General features: G+C 34.2%; 2 protein-coding genes across 2 annotated transcripts; both read right to left on the reverse strand.

The window, feature by feature from the left end:
- Nucleotides 1–10,469: 10,469 nt before the first annotated feature.
- LOC132168944 (uncharacterized) lies at nucleotides 10,470–11,909 on the reverse strand. Its single transcript, XM_059580041.1, has one exon. It carries the CDS (start codon nucleotides 11,907–11,909, stop codon nucleotides 10,470–10,472), a length of 1,440 nt encoding a protein of 479 aa, XP_059436024.1.
- Nucleotides 11,910–16,501: 4,592 nt separating this feature from the next.
- On the reverse strand, nucleotides 16,502–17,320 carry LOC132168945 (protein VACUOLELESS GAMETOPHYTES-like). The gene has a single exon (XM_059580043.1). It carries the CDS (start codon nucleotides 17,318–17,320, stop codon nucleotides 16,502–16,504), a length of 819 nt encoding a protein of 272 aa, XP_059436026.1.
- Between the last annotated feature and the right edge of the window lie 992 nt (nucleotides 17,321–18,312).

Below are 18,312 nucleotides of genomic sequence, written 5' to 3' on the forward strand. Positions count from 1 at the left end.
CTGGGCATTCAAAAGCATATGCATTTATCCATGTCTATGTATGTCAGTGTAAATATCTGCATTTTTGCACGCGTGTACAAAATTATACATTTGTTCATGTATATATGTACTTACCTGAGAGGGGAAGCCATTGGAGATGGACGGAACAGAGTTTGCTTGTTGCAGCGTCGAGCTTTTTGGGGGGTTTTGTAAGAAATTCAAGAGGGTTTTGCTTTTTCTCAAGGTCTTGCTATGGATGGAGTTGGGGGTAGAAGTGATTTGGTGCCACTGTAGCTCGGTGCTCCTGGGGTGTAAAGACGTGCAACAGGTGCTCAAGTTTTAGGAAAAAAACAAAAAAAACAAAAACAAAAACAAAATTAAAAAAAAAAAAAATCAGGAATGAAAATATTAGAAAAAATATATATATATATATATAACAAATATGAAAAAATTAATATAAAATTCACTTACTTAAACTAGTTTTGAATTGTTGTCATAGAGTTGATAATTTTTTATATGACTTATAAACTCGATATGAAATCAACACAAAATTAAAAAATTATGATTTTGTATAATTGAATTATGTTTAATTCGAGCTGAATTAACTCGTTTAATAAACGGATGAATCACAAGTTAATTCCTTTGACTCAATGGTGACCTGTATAATTTGTATAAATTAAACTATTATTTTTACAATAAAAACCAAAATCCTAAAAAAGCTAAAATTCATATGAATTTATTTTTAAAATTTAGAAATTCACACACACACACACACATATATATATATATATATATTTTACATTTAGATTCTTATACATGAAATGGATGAAATAGACCTTGTCTAGGTCAACTCAACACAATTTATTTATTGAATGGGTTATGCAAGTTGGGTCGGGTCAACCTAAGACGGTCTATTTATTAAACGGTTTAGCAAGTCATGTCGTGTCACCGGCTAATTTAAATATGTAGAGTGCGTTTTTGACATTTCGTAGACAAAAAAGTATGATTTTACACCAAATCAAATAAAATGAGTGTTTGAGATTGTGTTTTTTAAAAAATTGTTATTTGAAAACATAAAAAATTACTACAATTTTGCAAAACATTTAATTATATTTTTAAAAAATCATGTTTTTAAAATCACAAACAGACCCATAATATCACAATTGAAAAATTTAATGCATTTAATTACATATGTTGAATTTGAGCTAATCAATATCAAATTGACGCGCCAACACTAATCATCGACCGATTCCACCCTACTCCGAATTGAAATGGTTTAATACATGGTAGGATCCGGATCCGGATCCGATTATATCAAGTTCTTTCAAAGCTTACGTAATACATCTTCTGTACCGCCAACTATCAGATGTTCATTTCTACAAAACCCTGACGTTTTACTGCAGATGCCCAGCTTTGTCCCATCACCAACAACAAATGCTCAGCTTTGGGAGGGAATCCGGAATCCTATCAAACACATTCCATCCCCAAATCTTGTCCCTCCCTCCGTCTCCGTGGTTACTTTTTGCTTCCCTCCAACCGGAACACCAATCCACCCACGAGAAATAGAAACGCCGTCGTTTAGTTCCCGCCAGTGGTATGAAGTGCATGCTTTTGAATTTCATTTTCGAATGAGTACTTATCCCAGCAGTTTTTCTCTGGTATGCCAGTCCTTGAGAAGTTGTCTTTATACGATTGCAGCTGGGGGGTTCTCAAGGTTGTGCGTCTTTCTGCTCCCAAGCTTCTTTCTCTGAGCATAATGGAATCTGAGAGGCCAAATTCGAGTTATGGGGATGGTTGCCAGATTATGATTTTTGCTGTCCGACTCAAAAAAATTTATTACACTGGTGTACTGTTCAACGACTATTGATTAAACAAGTCATTCTCACTGGAGAAGGGAGAGATTAATGCTTTCCCTGGTAATACATCAGCTCCAATTGCTCACCGCATGTATAAACTTCTTATAGGGCTCTCCAACGTAAAATTACTAAGACTTTCCAGTGAGGTGGTTGAGGTATGGCCGTTTCTCTCCTTGAAAATTCAAATTTTACATATCAACATAATGGTGGCAAAATTAAGCCTTCCTTGAACTGCTTGCATAAATTAATGTGGTATGATAAAGCTAATGCCATAAAAACGAAAGTTACCATATTACGTTTTCATGCTATTTGAGTTTTGACAAATGTTAGACTAAGCATTCTTGTGGATGAGGAAATGCCATGACACAGAAAGAGTGAAATTATTTGATCAACAATTTACAATCATTTCATTATATTCATTACTTTTTAACTTTTGCTTGAAACCACTGTCTATATGGGCTAATCTAGCCGTTTGGTTCTTAGTAAAAGGTTTGGAAAAGGCTTCCACTCAAGGAGGACATAGTCATTGGGGTAGAGGTTCACTTTTGAGAGAAAGATTGTTACAGTATCCACGTGTGGTGGAATCCTACATTGAGTGGTGCCAATAAAAGTAAGTAATTGACATTACATTATCATATCTTTATCAATTACTCTTCTCAAGTTTGTGAGTTTAAACTTTTAGGTTAAGGTGGTCTCCCAACATCTGTATCATGATCTCACTTGAGATATTTCCTCAGGTGTTTCACTCCCTTGTAACAAGCGTCACTCCCATAGAAGATCCTGTAATTTAATGCAACTTCTAAGTACACTTATATTATGGGTTTTCGCTTATGTAAAATTTCGAAGAAGGTTGTAGTTTGGTGATTTACCATTCGATTGTCTAGTTAATTACTTAGGTGATGAGAACTCTGTTTTTATAATTTTTTACGCTGCTCACAAATCAATTAAGTGGTTGAAATTGATATATAATCGTGCAATCCTTAACTCAATAAAGGTATTGAAGGAGAATATATAATATTCAATATTAATTCATTTTTTTTAAGAAAGTAATGCGACCAAATGGGATTTGTATATGTATAGCATTTGGAAAACCATTGGATAAGTGCTGTTCTGGTGGTTTTCTATTTGAACGATGAAAGTTTCCGTATGTTGTTTATGTTCTACTCTTAGGCTATGTGTTATAGATATTAAACACGAAATTATTCCTTTGCGGGGTAAGACTTGAACCTAATGTTAACCCCGATTCCTTCCAATCTCTGGCTACTAAATCCATATGATTGTACCTACATTAGTGACTGATTAGAAATTACTGATTAGATTTTTGTTTAATTCTAAGTTATTCTTCTAGTTGCTCATCTCATAATTATTAATCATGCCCCACCATGATCCCAACATGCTTTTATAATGTGTTTGTCATTTATAGTTGCTTTGTTTTGGAAGTATTTTAATTATGTTGCATTGCTTTATCCTGTTCTTAGATTTTGATTGAAGCAGCAGAGCACCTACCCCATATGCCAATGTTCAATAACTTGACGGATTTGGTATTCTTGAAGGGTTTTCCAGTAGATCTTGATTGTGTAGGATTGTTGAGGATATTGCAGAATTCTCCTTGTCTCAAGACTATGAAATTTGTTGAGGTAACTTTATTTGTACTCAAAGTGTATCCGTTCCATCTTATCGCTGATTTATCAGTGTGACTAAAACTTTATTTTTGCAATGATACTTTAGGGGATCAGCCTGTCATTGGAATGGGAGAACAGTGATTGGATAATAGACCCACTACCTCCTTGTTTCTTGTCCCATCTGAAGTTGATTGAAGTCAGTGGTTATGAAGGAGATAGAGACGAGCTTTTTGCTGTGAAAGTTTTGCTCAAGAATGCCGCTGTTTTGGATGAAATAGCTATATTTTGCTCAGAAGACTTTGCAGGTAACTTAGAGAAGCAAGAGAATCTCTACAAACAATTAATAGATATCCCTAAAGGGCCACAAAATTGTAAAATTATTTTTAAATGAGCCTTTCTTGAGCTCTTATTTTAGGAAGAAAAAAAAACCCATGATTCCTCTTCCTTTGAGGATGTAAAAGTATGGCTTGTTAGCCTTGTACTGTACCTAGGTAACTACTAACTTGCTGTTACATAATGTTGGTTTATGGTGTTTTTGTGATAATTTTTGAATCCTTTAAGCTTACAAGCTTATGCTAATTTTATGTGTTTAGTGAATTTTTTTTTTTTTTTTTTTTTTTTTGGCTATGATTTGGTTTTAATTCTGTGTCTTTTGCGATTTTGTCTTTCGTGTGTATTGGTAATTTTATCAGTATTGTTTGGCTAATTCTACTTATCTTTGGTGGATTCATGTCTGTTAGTTCCTTTAAAAAGAGTTGATTTGATACCATATTTGTTGATAATGAAATTTGGCAGGGTGATTTAGAGAGAGTACTATAGCTTGCCGTTGGTTTTGAATATGATGCTCCGATGATTGATAGGCAATTTAAACTGCATGTTTCCTGCAAGTCTCATCTACGAGTTCTCTGAAACCTTCTTTTTAAACATCTCAGTGTATTCCTGGAATATTTAAATAAAGAGCATTGTTTTTCTAAAAATTTCACTCTCTTAGTAGATCTGCATCTCTTTAATGGTGTTTGTTCTATGGGCCTGTAGGCCTGTGTTCAACATTTTGAAATGGCTTTAAGATTGTCTGCACCTTTTTCGGGCCTTAAATTGAAATTATCCAATTCAAAGCTAACCCAAGTTGTAAAGTTTTTCCAAGAAATGTTTGAGGATGCATTGTGCCTAGTGCAAAAGTTAGTCAGGGAATGACAAATCTTCCAAGCATGTTCACATCTCTCTTCATCTGGAAAGAGAAAGGCAAAAATGGTTGACATAGCATCTATCATAATGAAAACATTGTAGCATGGGAATTACCCATGACACTAATGCTAAATCAATGAAAATGGGATATATATATATATATAATGTAACAAAAAAGTGAGAAGACTATAAAATTAGGTTATCTACATCTTCACCATCCAATTTTTCATGTGCTCATACCGGAGATATAGATACTGGAAAATGGGTTCACATTCGTGTCTTCCAACTTGGATATGATCCCTTTGAATCAGACTTGAATTTCAACGTGATACTTGCAACAGCCATTATTGATACGTATCGATTCTATTGAACGTGGTAGCTTCAGATACTCAAGGAAACTGTTCAACAAAATGCCTCAAAGAAATATGGTTGCCTGGAACTCATGATTGGTGCTTATAATCAGTATGGCAGAGTTGAGGAGGCACTAGGCCTGTTCTTTAATGTTCTGATTGCTAGGTTTGAGCCGAACACAGCTACCTTTTTAAGCGTCATAGGTCCCTATGCTTGCTTGGGGCTCTAACATTGGTCAATGGCCCAAGTATTCATGCTTTTGTATCAAAGACCAAAGTCAGCGAAAGTTTATGTCCTACTTTTAAAATTTAACATATGTGCAAGGGCCGGTGAATGGCAAGAAGTAAAGCTGGCTAGAGAGCTGATGACAAATAGAAGGATTGTAAAAACTCTAGGCATAGTGCAGTTGAACTGAAATTGCTGAGCTTATAATTATATCATCATTCATTTTTAATTTTCTTTCAAATTTATGTTGGATGATTCTTGTTCAAATGGTTGTAGAATTGTATTATTAACTGTACACTGCATATTTTCTCAAGAAAGGTGAAGTTTTTGTCATTAACTCATAATCTAATTGCTTCAAATCGTTAATAAGTTGGATTCACATAATATTAAGCTTTCTTTCTTTCTTTCTATTTTTTTTTTTTTTGGGGGTGTTCAGGGCTCATGGTTCATTCTCTAGGAGTCGGTGTTTCGACAAGCATGAAAACTATAGGAGTTCATGGAATTCAATAGTTTTAGCAGGGAATTATACATTACATGTACAAAAATGACAAAAAATAAGTACCTAAATTGGTGGATTTTTATTTTAAAATTTCTTTAAAGAACACGAATATTAGGCTGTCTTAGAAAAAAGCCACAAAAAAGCATTATCTGTATAGTTATCAAGCTCTTCCTTTATTCAAGGTCTTATAGTTTCAATTAAAAAAAAAAAAAAAAAGTCTTATAGTTTCAAAAGTATCAATTTGTTGGGCTGAGGAGGCCGGGAGCCTGTGCAATAATTAATATACCAGCATTATTTCCGTGGATTCCGGACATCAAATCTTTGAATGTTATCCTTATATTTATTGGACAAATTTTTCGGATGAATTTTTTTTTTCCACCTGATCTATAAAATTATCAGGTATCCTTTAACACGAAAGAATTAAGCTCATAATTTTTAATAAAAGAAACAATATATATATACTTCTTACTTGCTCAAGTGATATACATAACAATTTTATAAACTAATTCTATTAAAAAAATACGTACTTCTTATCTAATAAAAAATACATGGTAATTTTATAGATTATTTGAAACAAAATCATTTTTTTTTTTTTTTTTTTTGTCTCCTCTTTAAACTAGCGTAACAACATACACAAACTGGTGCAAAAAAAAAAAAAAAAAAAAAACATACACAACCACAAGGCGCAAGCGGACCAACATAATATAAATACATAATGAACATGATTATTGAAATGTCGAACAAGCTGTCTTTTAGAACATAATGAACAATCGTGGCGCAAGCGGACCAACATAATATAAATACATAATGAACATGATTATTGAAATGTCGAACAAGCTGTCTTTTAGAACATAATGAACAATCGTGATTTGATTCACAACATGACGATGAAAAACCTTAAACTTGCTTACGTTAATTACGATCTCAGGGCTGTTACAAGGAGGTGGTAGATGCCCATCGTTTCATATATGGAGAATTTCCAAGAATACAATCGGGATGAGCATAAAAAAAAGTTAAGACAAGCAAGTTCTCAATATTCTATATTCTAACACTCTCATTCATGTGCATATTTAAACTATCCCTTAATAGATAAGATCCAACACGTATTTTCCCTATATAAATTGAAGAGAGAGACAAAATACACCCATCCGGATCTGTGCTCATCCTGACAGATTAAATTTTCTGCCATTATTACCCAAAGCTGGGAACAATAAGATAAATGAAAAGGCATTAAAACTAATAAACTTTTGTGAGCTCAGTCAGATGTTTTTCTTGTTCCTGCTGCTAGATCCTTCAGAAAGCATTATCTTGATTAACAAGTTTCATGAGCATGAAACAGGTACGTGAGAGTGTTCCTGATTCAAGCAAGAAATCATCTTCTTTCTTGGAGCTGGACTTGTTCACTTGAAACAGTTTCAGCAACAATTGGCCCAAAACTGTAATATATATGATGATTGAAATGTTACAACATGCTCTTTTTTCAGAGACTAATTCTAAACAATCTGGATTTGATTCACAATATGACGATGAGAAATCCTTGCATTAGGGGTGAAAAAAGCGGTTATGGTTAATGGTTATTGGCTAAAACCGCTAACCGTAACCGCCTAGGCGGTTATTGAATTTCACTAACCGCCTCCGCTAACCGCCGGTTAGTGGTTATTTAAACAGTTAGCAGTTAATTGTTTTTTAATGAAATTTTTTTTAAAAAAAAATATTTAAGCTTGGCTCGACTCACCAAGAAAAATTCCTTGTGCAAACTCAAACTCACAGGCCAACAAGCCGAGTACTCAAGCTCGGCTCGCCAATTAAACAAGCCAAACAAGCTCAACTTGATACCCAGCTCATATAATTTTTTTAAAAAATTAGATGTTAAATAAAATAAAACGGCTTAAAAAGCCAGCTTATCTATGGGCTTAAACCCAACCGATTTATGGCTTGAGGCTTAAGCCTTGAGGCTTGAGCCTACTAAGCATTCCACATCATGATTCACAAAGAAATGCTAAAGCATCCCTTTTATAGATAAGGAATGTTGAAAAACTTTGGTTTCTTAGCAGTGTGACAAGTTGTTGGACTTAGGGTTGGGGGGCTAGTGTGCACTTTTTTTTTTTTTGCTAATTAAAAGGGGGATTTGGTGTGCACTTGGTTTCTTAGCACACTAGATACATTTGTCTTTTGAAATTAAATTCCTGCTTTGCTAAGCAAGTGGATTTTATTTATCATCAGTAGCAAAATATGGGAAAATAAAGAGAAAATGTCCAAACTTTGTTCTTCTTGCAGGAAAACTGCAAGGATTTATTCCATCAGTGTTTTGTTCTTTTTCTTTCCACCTTTTAAAGTTTCTCAGTCATATTTCAAGTTAGCAATGGGGGATTTGTTTTTTTCTTTTCTTTTCTTTTTTCTTAATTGCATGGGATTCGTAAATCATTTTTACTTTCAAGCATTTTTCTTTTTTCTTAATTCACATACAAACAAATTAAAGATCATTCTTGATTTTCCCTATTTTGTGTTCTCCCCCTTTTTTTTTTTTTTTTTAACAATAAATTATATACAATTAACTTTTATAGTCAGTGTCTTTTTTTTTTTAAATGACTTTTGTATTTTTAATATATGTTAAATATATCGAATAATAATAATATATATTATATTTTTAAAAAAGCGGTTAGTAGTTTTAAAAACACCACTAATCGCTAACAGCAACCACGTAGGTGGTTAACGTTTTTTATCAATCGCCTCCAAAAACGATTAGCAATTAATATAATTATAGCAGTTAGCAAACAATTATTAACCACTTGCACTTTCACCCCTACCTGACATGCCTCAAATTATTGTCAAAGAATAAAGGTTCTCTTATGAGAAATCCTCGCATGGCTAAAATGTTTTATTTGTACGGCTTTTTCAGTCTTATCTTCTTCTTACTTCTTCTAACTTGATCTTATTTATTGACGACATAACGAATTTTCAGGTACAGGTGTACGGTGACTCAATAGGCTCCTTATCCGCAAAAAAACTTCTTCGTTTGTGGCACAAATAAGCTGAGCAACAAAATTGCAATGTTATGTATGGGATTGCGATTTTAATAAGTGTGATTTTAAAAATTGTGTTTTTAAAAGTTACATTTTTGAAATTACAACTCTTTAAAATTACAAAGGCGTTTGATAAAACATGTTAAAAAATATATATATATTTTTTTATCAAATATTTGTTATGCGAAATCGTGAATGATTTTAAAAATTGTGTTTTTAAAAGTTACATTTTTGAAATTACAACTCTTTAAAATTACAAAGGCGTTTGATAAAACATGTTAAAAAATATATATATATTTTTTTATCAAATATTTGTTATGCGAAATCGTGATTTTGGTTTAAATTTACGCTTTTTTAAATAAGCACCCCTAACCTGCTTATAAAAATCGCAGATTTTTTTTTTTCTATTTTAAATTAAGTACTTTTTAAATCGTAATGTCAAACACCTTACGTTTGCGATATATTTTAAAAACACAAATTATTTTTACGAAATCACAATCCCAAAAGCACTCTAAGAAGCGTTTGGTATTACGATATGACAGATAAAAGTATGATTTTAAACTCAATTACAAAAAATAGATTATTTGATATTGCGTTTTAAAAAAATTGTGATTTGAAAACGTAATAAATATGCTTGTTCAAATCGGAGGTAAATAGATTTTTTTTATAACGCACAATTTTAAAAACTGAACTGTATTTTTAACTGGGTGCTTAAAATCAATTTTCCAAACCACGCATTTTAAAATCACTATTTTTAAATCCTACTTTAAATCAAAAACCAAAACGTACGGTGTAGGTTGTGTCCGTCCACCTTTTCAAAATAGAGTTGGTGACTTATGTGTTTTGCTCACTTTTGGAAACCAAAAGTGAGGATCTCATAGAAACAAATTAATTAGTATCCAAAGCAGGTTTATGAAGGTATTCGTTTGTCCCAATAAACTAGTGCTTGCATCACATAATCATTATAAATTTTTCACCGCAAATATAAATTTTTTCCACTACCAATTTTGTAGCAAGGAAAATTTAGTTATGTCATCCATCAAACGCGGCACTGATTATCAAAATGAATTCCAAACCCTTGCTACGTATACCCTCGGTAAAAAGTCACTAAAGAAGTCAAATATATACTTATATTTATTGGACATATTTTCCTTTCAAATTGGGTTCAAGGAATTCTTCAGCTTAGCCAAGTAATTTCTATAATTTAGTCTATAAAATTGTCACATGTCCTTTAATATATGAAAATCACATATTTTTTTAATAAAAAACCTTAAAAAAAGCATACGTACTTAAGTGATACATGACAATTTTTATAAACTGAATATATAAAAATAAAAAAAACAAGTGACAATTTTATAGACTAATTATAGAAAATCTTTAAATGAGCACAAGAACATACATATACACAGCCACACGGCGCAAGCGGATTAACAAAACATAAATACATAATATGACGATTGTCCTTAATTTCTACAAACAAGACATCTGGATATTCAAATTACACTCGCTGGGTGCACTCAAAGATCGAGCTAATGCAAGAATCACCCTAGTATGATGGTTGAAATGAGCTGGCCGTAGCTACCAGGAAACATCTTCGAAATGTTGAACATGTTCACAATCAACAATCAGCGTCTAATTCACAACAAGATGATGAGAAACCTTAAACTTGCTCACGTAATTAACAATCTCGGCGCTATCACAAGCTGATGGTAGATGTTAATTATTTATCTTAAGGGGATTCTCCAAGAACGCATTTGGGATGAGCAGAAAAACAGAGAGCCGCACAGTAATAAAACAAATGCTTTGGATTTCGTTTTTCTTCACAAACATCACAATAATATTCATAATTAGAATCACCTTCATCTTTATAACACAGTTTGAACGGCTCTTCAAAGTGTCGGTACCTCATGGTAAGCGGCAGTGTAGCGCATCTGAGATCCAAATTGAATTCACAATCAGCACACCTAAATACTTTTCCTTCATAATCACAACAAGTACACTTCTCCATATAGGGTGCCCTTGACAGATAAATCGTGTGCTTGTGACTGTCATGGGCAAAGATGTCTGAGATCAAACTACATTGGACATCTGCATCAAATTCGCATTTCTCACAATGGTAGGTGAAGCCATCACATGTACGACCACAAACATTACAAATGAAGCCGCTAAGAACATAAGGTGCCTTTGTGAGGAGGGTGAGGAGGTGGGGGTGAAGTGGGTGTTGCTTTTTTCTGGGTAACTCAACACAAGTTTTATGAAGAAAAAATCTGCATTGAGCACAACTGTAAAACGACGAATCAGGGAATATAGGATGCATACACCCGTCACATTTTTCGTTGTTCAGCAGTTGATCTTCAGTAAGCTTTAAGTCATGAACATGACTTAAATGTTTGATTTCTTCGGCTATTTCAATATTATTCCCTCCTATCTTGATCTTGCTAACAACATAAGCTAATGAGTCAATGGATTCATCAAGTTCCGGATCTTCATTTTTTATTTCCTCAGTGTATCCCTCGCGGGTAGCACAATCAAGGTGGGCAACGAAATTGCATTTTGAGCAATAATAAACTCTGTCAGTCTCCACCTTCGTAACACATAGATGACAAATTCGATGATCTAGCTGATGAGAAGAGTCGGTGAGGTTGAGAGCGTGATGGTGACCTGTATGTTTGACGGTCAATGGTAAGGTAGCACATTTTAAGTGGACCATGAGTGGGCATGTGAGACATAAGTAAGACACGTCTTTATCTTTTACCCCACATGCATCGCAGGTGAAGGAAAGGGATTTTCGCAGGAGGTTCAATGGGTGGTCGTGAAATTCAGCTTTTACGGTGAATGGATAAGAAGCGCATATAAGATGAAGGTTAAACTTACAGTGAGAACAACTGTAAGCGAAGCCACTGAGTATAAATTCATTGCAGAAATAACATCGGTCATGATTTGGGCATTCTCTGAGAAGAAGAAGAGGATGTTGAGGGTGCAATGGGTGCTGCAACTCGCGGGGTTGTTGGCCACATGTTTTGTGGAGGAAGAACCTGCACCTTCTGCATCTGTAACTAATGCCCAATATTACTTCGCCACACCCACAACATCTAGGATTTATGCGATCATATGTCCGGTACGGAGTCAAGGTCAACGGATGGTCGTGGAAGAAATGCTGAACCTCCATCTGCCCTACACCAAAACGGCACAATTATCTTCTAAATAAAAAGGGACCCAAGCAATCTCCCAGTTTGGTGAACGATCCAATGTGGACAGAAATATTGAGGGAAAGAAGCTTACAAATGCATCGCAAATATTTATGAACTGGACTTTCTAAGACATGTTTTCAGCATACAAATTAAGCTTCTTACCATTTTGCTGAGAAAAAAAAAAAAAAGAAATCACACACAAATCACATAACCAGTAGTCATCAATACTCACAGCAAAAGAATTTGATTTTGGCTGCGAAAGGTAAGATCAGCTAGAAACACATCTCTTACTTCTGTTATTCGAAGGAAAAGACTAAAGAGTTGAGGGGTGTGAGTTTGCGAGGTTCAACAATGTCATCTTTATATAATATAACCGGCGGATAAAAAAAAAAAAAAAAGGAGGAAAGACCAAAGAAAAAAGCAAAAGGAACAATGGAATTGGTAGAAGAAAAGGTAAAGCAATTACATTCTTGTTAACCAAGATTCACACGTCTCACTCAATCGCAAAGATACTCTTCCTATAATGTTAAACTTCACATATATACTCAAGTATTTCATTCAAAATCACCATCAAAAAAGTTAAGAAAAGCAAGTCCTATAGATTTCAATGTTGACTCGACATGAAAATACTTGACCTACATTGTTAAACTTAGCATATTTGCTTTTGTTGTGTGTTCACAACTATCATCAAAAAAGTTAAAGACAAGCAGGTCTTCTAGATTTCAATGTTAATTCTATCCGAAAATATTTTACCTATATTGCTAAACTTGGTATATATGCTTATGCATTGCGTTCAAAACCATCATCGGAAAACTTAAAGACAAGCAGATCTTCTAAAGTCCTATGCTAACTCCATTTAAAAGTACCTTACTTACATTGTTAACCTTTGCATATCTCTTTCTCTATTGTGTTCAGAACCATCATCAGAAAACTTAAAATCAAGCAAATCCTCTAGATTCCTATGCTAACTCCATCTGAAAATACTTTTACCTACCTATATATATAAAAGGGAGTCTTCATTTTTTCATACTGGTTTATCACTCTTTGCTTCTATTTATTTTTTATTTTTCTCAACTCCCATTTTAGTGAATGCATTTTGACTTAAAGCCTCTTTCATTCAAATAACTTTTGCTAAACACTAAGAAGATGCAACCCCAACAGCATGGCTTAAGGTGATGAGGACAACAAATTCTTACATACAACTGCAGTACACACAGACTACATTAGTGACTGATTAGAAATTACTGATTAGATTTTTGTTTAATTCTAAGTTATTCTTCTAGTTGCTCATCTCATAATTATTAATCATGCCCCACCATGATCCCAACATGCTTTTATAATGTGTTTGTCATTTATAGTGTGCGTTGCTTTGTTTTGGAAGTATTTTAATTATGTTGCATTGTTTTATCCTGTTCTTAGATTTTGATAGAAGCAGCAGAACACCTACCCCACATGCCAATGTTCAATAACTTGACGGATTTGGTATTCTTGAAGGGTTTTCCAGTAGACCTTGATTGTGTAGGACTGTTGAGGATATTGCAGAATTCGATCTCCTTGTCTCAAGACTATGAAATTTGTTGAGGAACTTTATTTGTACTCAAAGTGTATCCGTTCCATCTTATTGCTGATTTATCAGTGTGACTAAAACTTTATTTTTGCAATGATACTTTAGGGGATCAGCCTGTCATTGGAATGGGAGAACAGTAATTGGATAATAGACCCACTACCTCCTTGTTTCTTGTCCCATCTGAAGTTGAATGAAGTCAGTGGTTATGAAGGAGATAGGGACGAGCTTTTTGCTGTGAAAATTCTGCTCAAGAATGCCGCTGTTTTGGATGAAATAGCTATATTTTGCTCAGAAGACTTTGCAGGTAACTTAGAGGAGCAAGAGAATCTCTACAAACAATTAATAGATATCCCTAAAGGGTCACAAAATTGTAAAATTATTTTTAAATGAGCCTTTCTTGAGCTCTTATTTTAGGAAAAAAAAAAACCCATGATTCCTCTTCCTTTGAGGATGTAAAAGTATGGCTTGTTAGCCTTGTACTGTACCTAGCTACCACTAACTTGCTATTACATAATGTTGGTTTATGGTGTTTGTGATAATTTTTGAATCCTTTAAGCTTACAAGCTCATGCTAATTTTATGTGTTTAGTGATTTTTTTTTTTAAAAAAAAAAAAAATTTCTTGTAGTTTTTCGCTATGATTTGGTTTTAATTCTGTGTCTTTTGCGATTTTGTCTTTTGTTTGTATTGGTAATTTTATCAGTATTGTTTGGCTAATTCTACTTATCTTTGGTGGATTCATGTTTGTTAGTTCCTTTAAAAAGAGTTGATTTGATACCATATTTGTTGATAATGAAATTTGGCAGTGTGATTTAGAGAGAGTACTATAGCTTGCCGTTGGTTTTGAATATGATGCTCCGAGGATTGATAGGCAATTTATTCTGCATGTTTCCTGCAAGTCTCTCATCTACGAGTTCTCTGAAACCTTCTTTTTAAACATCTCAGTGTATTCATGGAATATTTAAATAAAGAGCATTGTTTTTCTAAAAATTTCACTCTCTTAGTACCTCTGCATCTCTATAATGGTGTTTGTTCTATGGGCCTGTAGGCCTGTGTTCAACATTTTGAAATGGCTTTAAGATTGTCTGCACCTTTTTTGGGCCTTAAATTGAAATTATCCAATTCAAAGCTAACCCAAGTTGTAAAGTTTTTCCAAGAAATGTTTGAGGATGCATTGTGCCTAGTGCAAAAGTTAGTCAGGGAATGACAAATCTTCAAAACATGTTCACATCTCTCTTCATCTGAAAAGAGAAAGACAAAAATGGTTGACGTAGCATCTATCATAATGAAAACATTGTAGCATGGGAATTACCCATGACACTAATGCTAAATCAATGAAAATGGGATATATATATACAATGTAAAAAAAAAGTGAGAAAACTATAAAATTAGGTTATCTACATCTTCACCATCCAATTTTTCATGTGCTCATACCAGAGATATAGATACTGGAAAATGGGTTCACATTCGTGTCTTCCAACTTGGATATGATCCCTTTGAATCAGACTTGAATTTCAACGTGATACTTGCAACAGCCATTATTGATACGTATCAAACGTGGTAGCTGCAGATACGCAAGGAAACTGTTCAACAAAATGCCTCAAAGAAATATGGTTGCCTGGAACTTCATGACTGGTGCTTATAATCAGTATGGCAGAGTTGAGGAGGCACTAGGCCTGTTCTTTAATATTCTGATTGCTAGGTTTGAGCCGAACACAGCTACCTTTTTTAGCGTCATAGGTCCCTATGCTCGCTTGGGGCTCTAACATTGGTCATTGGGCCCCAAGTGGCAAGTATTCATGCTTTTGTATCAAAGACCAAAGTCAGCGAAGTTTATGGCAAGAAGTAAAGCTGGCTAGAGAGCTGATGACAAATAGAAGGATTGTAAAAATTCTTGGCATAGTGCAGTACTGCAGTTGAACTCAAATTGCTGAGCTTATAATTATATCATCATTCATTTTTAATTTTATTTCAAATTTATGTTGGATGATTCTTGTTCAAATGGTTGTAGAATTGTATTATTAACTGTACACTGCATATTTTCTCAAGAAAGGTAAAACTTTTGTCATTAACTCATAATCTAATTGCTTCAAATCGTTAATAAGTTGGATTCACATAATATTAAACTTTTTTTTTTTTTGGGTGTTCAGGGCTCGCTCATAGCTCATTCTCTAGGAGCCGGTGTTTCGACAAGCATGAAAACTATAGGAGTTCATGGAATTCAATTGTTTTAGCGGGGAATTATACATTACATGTACAACAAAAATGACAAAAAATAAGTACCTAAATTGGTGGATTTTTATTTTAAAATTTCTTTAAACAACACGAATATTTGGCTGTCATAGAAAAAAGCCACAAAAAAGCATTATCTGTATAGTTATTAAGCTCTTCCTTTATTCAAGGTCTTATAGTTTCAATTAAAAAAAAAAAAAAAAAAAAAAAAAGGTCTTATAGTTTCAAAAGTATCAATTTGTTGGGCTGAGGAGGTGACAAATTTTTCTATCAAATTGAAATGGATAAATTTTCTTCAATCTGATTTATAAAATTATCACGTATCCTTTAACATGAGAGAAGCTCATAGTTTTTAATAAAAGAAAATATAAATATATACACTTCTTACTTGCTCAAGTGATACATAACAATTTTATAGACTAATTCTATTAAAAAAGTATGTATTTCTTACCTAGCTAGTAAAAAACACACGGCAATTTTATAGATTATTTGAAACAAAATCTTTTTTTTTTTTTTTCTCCTCTTTAAACTAGCACAACAACATACACAAACTGGTGCAAAAAAAAAGAAAAAAACATACACAACCACAAGGTGCAAGCGGACCAACATAATATAAATACCTACTGAACATGATTATTGAAATGTCGAACAAGCTGTCTTTTAGAACATAATGAACAATCGTGATTTGATTCACAACATGACGATGAAAAACCTTAAACTTGTTTACGTTAATTACGATCTCAGGGCTGTCACAAGGAGGTGGTAGATGCCCATCATTTCATATACGGAGATTTTCCAAGAATGCAATCAGGATGAGCATAAAAACTAAGATCTGTACAGTAGTAAAACCAGTACTTTTGATTTCGTTTTTTTTCGCAAATATCACAGTAATATTCATCATCATCAGAATCATCTTCAGCGTTATAACACAATTTGAAGGGCTGTTCAAAGTATCGGTATCTCACCCTATGCGGTAGTGTAGCGCATCTTAAATCCAAAGTGAATTCACAATCAGCACACTTGAATACTTTTCCTTCATGATCACAACAACTACACTTCTCATTATAGGGTGCCCTTGACAGAATAAGCGGGTGCTCGAGAACGTCCCGGGTAAAGATGTCTGAGATCAAACTGCATTGGACATCTGCATCAAACTCGCATTTCTCACAATTGTAGGTGAAGCCATCACAATCACGACCGCAAAGAGTACAAAAGAAGGCGCCAGAATAATAAGGTGGCTCTGTGAAGAGGGTGAGGAGGTGGGGGTGAAGTGGGTGTCGCTTTTTTCTGGGTAATTCAACACAGGATTTATGAAGAAAAAATCTGCATTGAGCACAACTGTAAAACGGATGAGGGAATATAGGATGCATACACCCATCACATTTTTTGCTGTTCAAAAGCTCCTCTGTAAGCTTTAAGTCATGTTCGTGACTTACATGTTTGATTTCTTCGGCTATTTCAATTCTATCCTCTCCTATCTTCATCTTCTTCACAACATAAGGTAATGAGTCAATGGATTCATCTAGTTCCAAATCTTCGTTTTTAAGCGTACCTGTCGACTCGAGAGGCTGCTTATCTTTAAATTCCAACATAAGTGTTTCATCCGTGTCTCCCTCGCGGGTAGCACAATCAAGGTGGGCAAACGAAATTGCATTTTGAGCAATGATAAACTTTGTTAGTGTGCACCTTTCTAACACAGAGATGACAAAAGCGAGGGTGGGATTGATCTACCTGTAACACAGAGGAGTTAGTTAGTTTGAGAGCATGGTGGTGACTTGTATGTTTGAGAGTCAATGGTAAGGCAGCACATTTTCGGTGGACCATGAGTGAGCATGTGAGACTGGTACATGCGAAAGAGTACATGTGTTCATCTTTTATCCCACATGTATCGCAAGTGAAGGAGAGTGATTTCCGCAGGAGCTTCAATGGGTGGTCGTGAAATTCAGGTTTTAGGGTAAAGGGTATAGAAGCGCATTTAAGATGAATGTTAAAATTACAGTGAGAACAATTGTAAGAATAGCCCACGGCTATATATTTATTGCAGAAATAACATCGCTCAAGAGGATGTGGGATTGTTGGGGTGAGAATAAGAGAATGTTGCGGGTGCAATGGGTGTTGCTGCAACTCTCGGGGTTGTTGGCCACACGATTTGTGAAGGAAGAACTCGCACATTTTGCAACTGTAACCTAAATCCAATATATCTTCGCCGCACCCCTGACAACGAAATATTTTACCTATAATAATAGCATACGCCCCGTAATGATTCAAGCTCAACGGATGGTCGTGGAAGAAATGCTGAAGCTCCATATGTCTTTCTGTCTCCGTTCCACACAAAACTAATATTCCTACAAACAAGAGAACTTTCGAATTAGCGAGAGCATCTTTTGTTATAATGAAATTTTTAGATGATCCTCTCCTAAAATAAATAAATAAAATTAAGGATCGATCCAAGCAATCTTCCAGTTTTGTGGACGAGAAATGAGGGAAACACTTATTTATGACGTACTGGGCCTTTGTAAGACACATTTAAGCTCACAAATGCATCGCAATTTAAGTTAAAAAGAAGAGCTAAACAAGACCCTGA

This window comes from Corylus avellana, chromosome ca2 (assembly GCF_901000735.1).
Source record: "Corylus avellana chromosome ca2, CavTom2PMs-1.0".
Lineage (NCBI taxonomy): Eukaryota > Viridiplantae > Streptophyta > Magnoliopsida > Fagales > Betulaceae > Corylus > Corylus avellana.

Bases quoted from the DNA above. Each gene is read 5' to 3' on its own strand.
- LOC132168945 (XM_059580043.1), bottom strand. From the start codon at position 17,320: ATGTTGGAATTTAAAGATAAGCAGCCTCTCGAGTCGACAGGTACGCTT.
- LOC132168944 (XM_059580041.1), bottom strand. From the start codon at position 11,909: ATGGAGGTTCAGCATTTCTTCCACGACCATCCGTTGACCTTGACTCCG.